The sequence below is a fragment of the Schistosoma mansoni genome, chromosome 1, assembly GCF_000237925.1.
Source record: "Schistosoma mansoni strain Puerto Rico chromosome 1, complete genome".
In the NCBI taxonomy this organism is placed as follows: domain Eukaryota; kingdom Metazoa; phylum Platyhelminthes; class Trematoda; order Strigeidida; family Schistosomatidae; genus Schistosoma; species Schistosoma mansoni.
In genome coordinates this window covers 6,945,638-6,956,322 of record NC_031495.1, presented here as the reverse complement: position 1 = coordinate 6,956,322, position 10,685 = coordinate 6,945,638, and the positions used below count along the sequence as shown (strand labels likewise).

The 10,685-nt window shown below is 35.7% G+C and overlaps 1 protein-coding gene across 1 annotated transcript; it reads right to left on the bottom strand.

Annotated features, from left to right (window-relative positions):
- Positions 1-4,159: 4,159 nt before the first annotated feature.
- Smp_003700 (hypothetical protein) lies at positions 4,160-6,660 on the bottom strand. Its single transcript, XM_018793106.1, has 6 exons — positions 6,590-6,660; positions 5,923-6,097; positions 5,846-5,877; positions 5,690-5,806; positions 5,530-5,653; positions 4,160-4,328 (listed from the first exon to the last, which is right to left on the bottom strand). Exons 2-6 carry the CDS (start codon positions 6,008-6,010, stop codon positions 4,183-4,185), a joined length of 507 nt encoding a protein of 168 aa, XP_018647652.1. The 5' UTR covers positions 6,011-6,097; positions 6,590-6,660; the 3' UTR covers positions 4,160-4,182.
- Positions 6,661-10,685: the final 4,025 nt, after the last annotated feature.

Below are 10,685 nucleotides of genomic sequence, written 5' to 3'. Positions count from 1 at the left end.
TAAAATCTCGAAGCACCGGGTGGCCCTTTCGTCCTCAGAAGTGTGCATCCACAACCAGCATCGGGGATAAAACCCATAACACTGGATCTAGCGCGCACGAAAACATAACCTCTAGACAACTGACCCGGGATCCGACAGTGTTTATGTCCCATACGAAAACGAAACAGTTGTCCAGTGCCTCCTATTTTCCAATGATAGTCTAGCTAAGAACAGTTCGTAAGTCAAACTATGAAGATCTTACTATCTCCACCACCCCTCACATACTAATTATTATTACTGTCATTACTCTTTTATCATTGCGTTTACTTCGTTATGTAACACCAGGTACACTAACTAGTTCGTGTACGCTAAAATCACCCCTTCATTCATCTGCTTTTTATTTATCTAATTCTTTAAACTTATATAAATTCTTTAATAATTATGCGTAATGAATCTTATCAGTTCCCAGACTTGTTATAATTACTACCTCACCCTCCGACTTCCGAATTCCATATTTAAACGACTTCAACTTATTTATTAGCACATAAAGTTAATACTTATAATCTTTGTTTTTCTAATTCTGTAAATTATCAGTGTCTACTACTCTATATTATATCGTAATGTTACTCCTTAATACGAATACGGCTGTAAGCAGCTGTGAAAATATTAAAATTAATTTATATTATTTCGCCCTAATTATTGCTTTGATGTTATTAAAGAAACATTCTCCTATATACTGTAAGAAAGTGGAGTTTATATAACCAGTAATGGAGATTTCTAGCTCAAGTGAATACCATTTAGAGATGTGCTTCCTGAGCTAAGTGTCAAGTTGATGATACAGAAAAGTTAATACTGTAAATAAGAAAATGAGGATACGAAAGTCAACAGCCATTTTAAGTTTACATCACAGAGGACCTTAGCTACATTTTCGAAACACAGGAAGCACTGGAAGGCTGATTCGTCTTAGTGTGGAACTCTAGATCAATACGCATCCAAGACTCATTCGGAGATCGGACTCAAGATTTCAAGATCTCTCGATGAGCGCTTAGCCTTCAGACGACTAAGTTACCATTTAATGGTTCATATTCCTAACTTTTATTATTTCTCGATGTTGCCAGTCATCTAATGTCTTTGGTAGGTAACGAAGTAGAATCATTAGTGCCTACAAGGATAAAAAAGAACTGATATTTGAAATTAGCAGTCATTTGACCGGTTATTATTACTACTATTAAACGGTAGTCAAGATGCTTTTGTATTATATGAATTGACCGTGATATAGAGCCAATCATTAGCCAAGTGAGTTCACGTGGTGTTAACGTGAGATTTCCTAACAGTCAAGTGCACGCCAACAGCCGAGAAATGGATTGATTTTTTAAGGGGTAGGCGTGTATACATATACATGAGTACTTCTGCATGTAATATATTTTATCCCTCACTTTTGTCTTCTGGCTCAAGCAGTCAGTTTTTTGTGAGGAGGCGTTAGCGCGTGGCATGTTATGTACCAGTATTAGGACTTGGACACCACCCATCATAACATATCAGTCACTTATCTAACTATTCTAAGCAGGAAAATATGTTTTTTCCATCATTGGTTTTGTTTGGTTTTCCAGTCTATAAATGGTATCAACACAGATGATCCTTATTACTGAGTGATCCAGCTAGTTTGATGATAGACATTATAATCGTATAATCAAGATAATTTCTCAAAAAGTACTACTTATATCGCTGGTTATCTGTTATCCAAACCTACCTATATACATAATGGAATATACAAACCTGATTGGTGATACTGAGAATATTTAAATATATATTGTGATAACCAATTGGAAAAGAATTGCTGTTTGACAAAGCAATATGAATTCTCAAACAATAGGAACATAACTACTAGATATATTTCAGTAACGTAAGTCAAAATTCGGAACATTAATGTTTAGACTAACAGAGTTCACACGACTGTATGTATGTAATTCGTCTATACTGCTTTCAATTGTCATCAGGCTGAGTTTACTAAAAACCAACCATCACTAATCTTACATTGTTTAACATATAGCCTACCTTACTCTACTCAAAAGGGAGAAAATACAGACTTATAACCTAAAATACGTAAGACTATCAGGCGATCCACATTCAATCACTGGAATGCACATTTAATTTATGCAGCAACGAACAATCTAATGGTCATTTGTCCGTGATTCAAGAACAACGCGATCTAGAAGTGAATATATACGAGAATTTCACATAATATATAGTGATAACAGGCACTGATGAACAATTAAACGATAACTGCACCAGATACTGTGCTTTATTAATGAAATACGTAGTACAGAGAAGTACTAAGAAGATTATATGAAATTCTTCGAGTACAGAAAACAACTTCAAAAACCGGCAAACTATGGTCCAATAAATCTATGGTTGTGATTTACTGTAAATCACCGAGGTAGATTGTAAATACTTTTGTCTTGATCTTTGAATGAAGACGGTGTTGTTATTGCAGAAGAATAACAACACAATGTATTAGGTTTATAGTTTAGGATATCCCCAGCCACAATTATTAAAACTCAAAAATGAAAAACTAAAGGATAAACTTAGACGAGAATGAACGGTAGTCTTATTTCTACAATACTGGTTTAATTTATCAACTGATCAGTTTCATATGAAGTAACGTTGAACGTTCGGTAGCAAATGAGGAAGTGTCCGGTCAGTATACTAACAAAAACCCTATGGTTTCATTTACATATAATTCATCAACAATTACAATCTTCGTTACCTTTAACAAAGCTAATTTATGTGAAATATTCATTCATCATGGCTAAAATAATAACTCATTAGTGAAGAGTTTTACTAATAGCGAAACCATAAGGTATAATTAGCCAGGATCACTTATCAAAGTCTAAGGAAAAACGGTTTCTTTATAGTTCAAGCAATCAACACATAAAACAGTAGTAATACAAGTTAGACATTGTGACAAAACAAAAACTGTAGAAGTTCAAGTATTGTCCCACACACGTTTTCTTTCTTGTTATATTTAACGAAGACCAAAAAAATGATAACTTCCAGGACTAATTTGTAGATCATTATCATACATATATTGTTAGTGTAACTATTAAGTAACTAGATGTATATGTATATTATTCTTATCATGAGCTTTCGTTTGATCTTTTAACTATCGTTATATGATTTACTATTCTTAATCTGTTACCAGCTTGTTATTCAGTCCCCTCTAATTACAGCCACCTTTTGGCTTGTTCATGTGTAATTGTTATTTTTCATTTTATGGTGTGGTATGGTCGGGTATATCTGTATATAAACTACGTACGTTCGAAATATAGTATTTGTATAATGGAGGCTAATTACTGTTCTGGACTCAACTGGCAAGCCAGAGAGAGAAGCTACCGAATCCAGGAACAATGAGAGCTTAGCACCGAATCAGGGCTAATAGAGTTGGTTGGCATGTTATCGATTGGCCCAGAGACAGTCATAGAAATCGACATTCTGATTGGTTTTTGTCACCTGATATTAGTGAGCGGTCACTAGTCACATTCTCGATACATGCTTTTTTCAATAGTTCCATCATCTCATCTTACACTCATATCTAGAAGATTGAGTAGGTTATCTTGTTCACATTCCATCGAAAAATGCATAAGATTATTGAAATGACAGAACAAACGAGAAGCAAGTTTTTATATCATCACAAAAAATAAGAGTATCATCTATATACCTGGAATAATATGCTGTGTTCTGAATTTCATGTTACAGGTTTAGTTGCATCTGTCGTAGTAAGTATATAAGAATGGAGAAAAGAGATTTTATCAGGTTTTTTCAACAGGTTACTAGGATTCTATGTCCTGGAGACAGTAAAGCCTGTTAGGCGATTGATCGATAGTGGATAGAGCCGATATTAGTTTTTTTATTCGAATTAACTAACAAACAAACAACATCATGGTGATTTCTTCAAAAGTTAAGTCCCTACACTAATGAGTTACAGGTGGACCGAAAGGCTAGTGAGTCAGTTAAATCAGGTGAATCTCAAAGACTAGAGATGATAGAAGACTTCCATGAAAGAAAGTAGTTATAGAGTAAGGTAACCAGGAGGGAAATTCAGACAAATCCGGCACACATTAAAGTACGATAACATCGCTTGAATAAAATACTTTGCAAAACCAGAACATAAAAAAATTTTGATGCAAATAAATTTTTATTACATTACTCAGGAGGGACATACTTAACTGCTTTTTTTGAGGCCCTCGGAAGACCTATCATCTCACTATCATAGTACACGTTGAATCGATGACGACCACGTCTTTCATACACGTGACTTCCATCTGGTTTGATTTGTACAGGTAGTAAGCCTAAGTGAGGTCAAGAATATTTAGAAGGCGATATTTCTTATGATAAAATAAATAATACCTTAATAAGCTGAAATCCTATTTAGCTACATGGTAGTCTACAATAGTACTACGTAATATCTGAGTCCTTTTATTAACCCAAACTAATTTTACCTTGTATATTTGGAATTCTTTAACAGTCTATTCCAAAACTATAGTAGGTAAGAAATAAATTCCAACTGGAATAACAAAATACCACTTTACTGCGATCACTTTGTATTACTTAATGCAAATAAGAAATAAGTTTGTGAATTCTATACAGTGGCCGGTCCCTAAATGATCTGGCACAGCCAAGGTTGGGAAGTCTTCTCTTTCTCTTGAAATGCTCTTACATGGCCATACATATACAGCCACTGCCAAGGAAGTCCTACTCACTACTGTTGTTTGAGAGGATGAAAAGCGAATGTCTGGCTCTTTGACGGGGTTGGTGAACACGGAGGACCCACCTAAGGGATTTGGGAAACCCTAGTCCCAAACCAATGGTGCACATGGGCTCCAGGATCCTGAAGGAACATATGGCGTATGAGCCTATTGTCGGTCACCGTCTACCATGGGACTGCATCTCGTAACGTTGCTCCACAACCTTGTGGATTAAACCTGTAGGTCGAAGGGTCAGGAAGTATTCCCCTAAGGAAATCACCTGCCTCTGTTCGGGCACCCGTGCAGTATCACAGCCCACACACAAATCAAGTAATTTGTGTGGCGCATATATATTCGGTACATCCTTGTAGCAATGTTTGTGTTTAAATAAATAGACAAATCTCGAAAGAATGAACCTATCTGAAGATGAAAACTGACTAGTTGTTTTGTGAAGTACTTTTACGTTGCACTTCTTTGGGGTTTAATGATTGAGAATTATTACGATGTCATACCAATACTCCAGGAAAGAATAACAGAATTTACCACTTACAAGTGTAATTAATATAACTCAAGCTACAGTGTTAATGTAAGAGCTATCGATACCACCCATACTATTTTAGATTTGATTCTGTGTCATGATTGAAAACCAAATGCAATGACCACTGAGGTAACACTGTATGCACTGGAATATGTTTCATAGTATTATATCTTCATGATCACATATGAAAGGATAATCTCTCAGTACTTAAGTTACCAGCATGAGAAATTAGTATCTTAAGCTATCAATAGGTTTAAATTAACTTACCAGCCTTCCTCGCGCGTTCAATCATTAATTCCAAATGGCTTTGTGACCGACAGCTTATACCTGAAATATGCCTAGGAAGGACAGTTCCATCAGGTCTTAGAAACTGTGATAATATTCGAACATCCTACGAAGAAAATTAGTTGACGAGAGAGTAGCTTACTGTGTGACGAATATTTAAACCCAATCGACTAATCGGATCTCTATCTCTAGGGTCACCAAAACTATCCAAACATATAACTTTTCCCTCGCGTTCTGATGGGACAATTACTCCTTCAACCTATTTAACAGTATACTTACAAAAAGCATGGTAACATACCGTTGTGACATTTTTACTAACTGCGTATTTTACTAAATGGTTACAGAATAAACAGCTTTCATACGGGAATAACTAACCTTCTTTCTTGTTTCTAATAAGAGAAGTTGAAAGAAATCTGCGAAGTGCATCCGAGCAAAATTTAGTTGGATATAACTGAACAGCCATTATTAAAGATAATTTGTTCTTTAGAGGTACAAGTTGACCGAAATCCCAAATCGGTTAGCGAATCTATCCGAGGATAAAGTGTCCCCCCTACAACCAAAAGATTAGTGACATGTGTGAATATTTCGAATTTCAAACAAAAGTCCGTGAGACGTACAGAAAAAAATAAGTAACAGGGAATATATACATGCATGGTATAATGCTTTTGTTCTAGGACACTGAGGATTCTAGAGCCGTTAGCTATTTTTTTATAGGGCAGTCGCCAATTTGGCTGTATTATGATCTTAGCATTAGAGATCAAAGTGAACCAGATGACAGGGACAAAAAATTATCAGTTTACTGACTTAAAACTAGGGAGGAAATAATTCAGCACTCGGAAATGTAAGAAAGGCGGACGAGCGATGATAGAATATAAGGTAAGATGAGGTTTCACTAACAGTAATAATAGTGGTAATGGGTAAAATGCGAGACGGGGTGAACTTATTATGAGTGTTAAGCGTATCTACACATGAGTGGATGTAATTGACCGACGTCTCGGACTGAAAACAATAAACAATGGACAATTATGCAGTTGATATTGACCATATACTGTCCATACGTATCCAATATTCACAATTCCCGTCAAGAGTACCTAGACAGGACCAAACTTGAACACTACACACTCTCAAAGATACTGATAGTAGCGTAGATAAAGCGTTGTCCACAAAACTACTCATTGGAAGGCCGTGGGCTTGTATTAGTTTATTTCCAGCATTTTTCTATGTATTTCTGTTTTGTTGCTAATGATATGATGCAAAAGGAAAATATCTCTTCTTTCGGTGACAGATAATTTGTTAATATTATTGCCTCTTGTGAGATATTAATTATTGGATTCGACAGTGCCTATAAGTATGAAATATATCCGACTTATTTCATGCAAACATACCTACGGATAAATTAGAATTTCTCAAATGTATATAATATGGTAACCACAAATGAGCAGATAAACCATGCGTATAGTGCGTGTGAATAAGGATGTTGACCTTTGATCAAGATGGCTGGATTTTTAGTAACTCGGCTTTCATGGTATAATAACGCCGTATATAATACGTGAGTTCGTATTGACATGCACAAATGAATCCATGGCAAGCAATGGTTTGTAAGAGTAATTACACCCATTAAAATATTTGTAACAGGTTTGTAATGATAGCCTTTAAAAAATGAATTTATATTCCATGTCACAGGATATGTGTCCGAATTAAAGTGACACGATCGCTAGTCGGACAAATATTGGTTTCATCGAGGAAAGATAAAAATAGCCACTAACCGAGCGAAGGTACTATGCTTTAAGTTGGCTTGCACATAATTCGAGTCGACAATGACTTTGGTAAACGATAAATAGACGCACGGGCTGGACAATCACATGTGTAAAAATATACATTAATGGTTCGCAATCGCAATCAATAATCTGAATTATTATGGAATTTCTACCAGGGTATTACCTATCCTGACTAAACTAAATTTGCAAAACCTTTTGCTAAATTACTGCAAGATCAGGAGTCGATTACTTGATTAAACTTATACTTGTACTTGTATGCCGCCTTGGCATAGTAGATTACCTAAAATGTTAAAATTACACTAATTTTCAAAACGAAAAGATTTTGATAGTAATATATACGGAAGTTCCGGTCCTTAGAATAAAGCGGGCACAAAGCTATATGTTAGTATTTCATAGACTTCGAAGTAAGCGACATTATGTCCCTCATATACTTTCTATCGTTTGATATCATGTTCTTGTTTCTCTCTCCACAATGGTTACATAGACTGTCAGCCCAATATGATCGTGGAGAACGCTTTAACTTTTTAATGCATTATTCGCGTGCCAAGTCAAAAGTCCATGGAATTCAACTAATAGCAGTCCTCCGGACTTATCCAACCGAACCCAAGTCAGTGTTTAGTCAGGGACGTGTGTTCTGTACATATTTTTCCGATGATAATCTTATTAGGACCGTGCAAACCTTTGTGAGCACACTCATATAAATTTGTTAAAGTCGTTCTTAATGTAAGTGAAAATAAACGGAAGTGAGTAGTGGTCTTCAGCTGATGACCTACGATGACACCGAGAAAAATGAATTTGGACTATCACGATGGATATTTCAACACTTTAATACTTGGTAACATGTGTTAAGTCTCATGGGAAAGCACTTGCGTTAGTAGATGACATGTTTTCATCGTAAAATCCTAACATAATCCCACGTTTAACACTAAGTGCTCGTGCCACGCTATTTTCCCCTATCCCGAACTTACTGCCGGCAACCAACCAAAGCTCCGTGATTCACCTGGGTTACTAAAATCTGTTATACAGAACCTCCTAGAAGATTTTGTTGAAGTATAGTGATTTTATGCCATGTAAAAATTCCGCCTTCTTTTTCGTTTCAAGTGGAAGATTTGTCGAACGCGATGATCAATCCTCAGAACCATGTTATGCATGAGCTGGCAAACTTTGTGGCTTCCACAGAGATAAAATGGATGTATCATTATTTTCACGGACTGAATGACTATGCTCATCGGGCTCATCGCCTGTAATTTGAGCGTTGCTATCAGGGTTGTGAATGTGATTGATTATATGGCCCTCCCGGTCAAGTTTTAAAATATTGGTTGCATGGTCTTCCTACTGCCACTGCGTTCATTTAAATGAATCTGATCGGATAATGATATCGTCCATTCGGGCCCTCTGGCTTTCTCATCACTAAAGAGCTCGGTACTTTCTAAAACACCTGAATTGCAAACTGAATCGCTTTGGAACTAGTAATCACTGTGTAGACTAATTCAGATACTCATGCTCGTACCCAGTAGAAGGAAGATTCAAATAAAGTGGTCTGGTAAGAAACGGTTCTGTCTACAGCTATAAATTTAGATGTTCATTATTACCCAAACAATTTCGTAGCTTATATATTCAGTCAATAACTGTTCAACAAACCCAGATAACCAAGCCTCAATTACATTTGGTAAATAGGATTGGTGTGAGACACAAGTCCTAATTAATGCACAAATATTGCTCTATCTTTTCTGAATAAATCATGTACAGTTTGTTATAAAGGTAACAATTTACCTTGTAAAAATGTCGGCAACAAAAGTATTAAGAATTGTGAGATTAACCACTTGCTACAAAAAGTGTTTTCAGTCCAGGAAGTGTGATTCAATTTTCAATGAAGAAATTCACAATTCCAGTTAGTTCAAGCAACTCGGTCAAAGAGGAAACGTATAAATAAATATTGCAGCCTAATAAAAAAGATGTCAAGTACAATAAGTTGATTTATGTGATGTTTAAATAAATCAATGACTTCTTCGTATTGATGACTGTTGTAATTTTGAATTCCAAATACAATACACTCGTTCGGGCTCATCTAATACTTCTTGATTAAATTGCGTTATTCCTGGGATTACTAGTTTATACTACAATTCAAATACTTCTGATTATCATATTGGCGTCGCGATTGAGCCTGTAATGGAACGGTTGGATATAAATTCAGGTTTTAATGCCTTTGAGGAGTACATGGAGAGGTTCGAAATCTGGGCTATGACCAAGGAAGACGATGAAGATTTTAATATTGTGGCCCATTTCCTTACATTCATCGGAAAAGAAGCATACAGCCTTATAAAGACTTTGGCACTTCCAGACAAACCGATTTCACTCCCCTATGCAACTCTCAAGCAACTACTGTTGGATCATGTAAAGTATACAAATTCTGAATGCGGTAAGAAAGAAAAATTCGATAAAATGACTCGACAGAAGATCAGAAATTCCACTACTTTACTAAGTCGTCGCAGTTCGATGCGTAATCAAAGTTATTCAGATAATACTTCATTGAGCTGTGAAACAGTCCATGAAGATGAGCACGAGTTTAGTAAATGCATGTTCTGTGGCAAGTTTCACCCATGTAATTCATGTGTATTTCGTAATTCTAAATGCTTTAACTGTGGTGAAACTGGACACATTCAGTCAGTTTGTAATACCATGCTTCATTTTGCTGAAAGTAATGCTAAGATGGATGCTTCTAATGATCAGTTATCTTTATCTAGAAGTGGTATAACGTCACATAGCAGTCCAGAGTTAAATGAAACTCAGAATCATTGTGAGACAAAAATTTTTAACCAACAAACTTATCGGATTTCTCATGTTATTGAACCAGATATGGTTTGTCGTAATAATTCACATACTTCTGATGGAATTTCTTACAACTCCGAGAATAGAATGTTGAATGAGTCAAATCATGATCAAAAACCAGATTCAGTCTTGGTAGATATTGAATTCCCTGATGATCCATTATTCTCTAATGAATTTCTTAATCAATTTGACGAAAATATTTCAGAGAAATCGAATTCTGATATCATATCAAGTGTCAGTGGTCCTCACAATCAATTTACCTCTAATGATATTCCTAATGAATGTGAAAAATATGTTCCGAATGAGTCGAATTCTAGTCATATTTCTGATGTTATTGTGTCAGATGTTGGATACTCTCATGAACAATGTATGTTGAATAGAATCCCTAGTCAGTGGTATGATGAATCAAAGGGGATAACAAAATTTACCGAAATAATCAGAGAACCAGCTTGCCCAGAAGTGAAGTTTGCACAGACAGAGAATCCAAATCAAGTCCAAGATTATCCTAATGAATATGAGGCAGATGAATGT

Excerpts from the sequence above, each read along its gene's own strand:
- Smp_003700 (XM_018793106.1), bottom strand. The coding sequence starts at position 6,010 with ATGGCTGTTCAGTTATATCCAACTAAATTTTGCTCGGATGCACTTCGC. Across the intron at positions 5,878-5,922 it reads TATTAGAAACAAGAAAGAAG|TAAAATACGCAGTTAGTAAA; the intron begins GTTAGTTATTCC and ends GTAACCATTTAG. Across the intron at positions 5,654-5,689 it reads GTTTAAATATTCGTCACACA|GATGTTCGAATATTATCACA; the intron begins GTAAGCTACTCT and ends TTTTCTTCGTAG.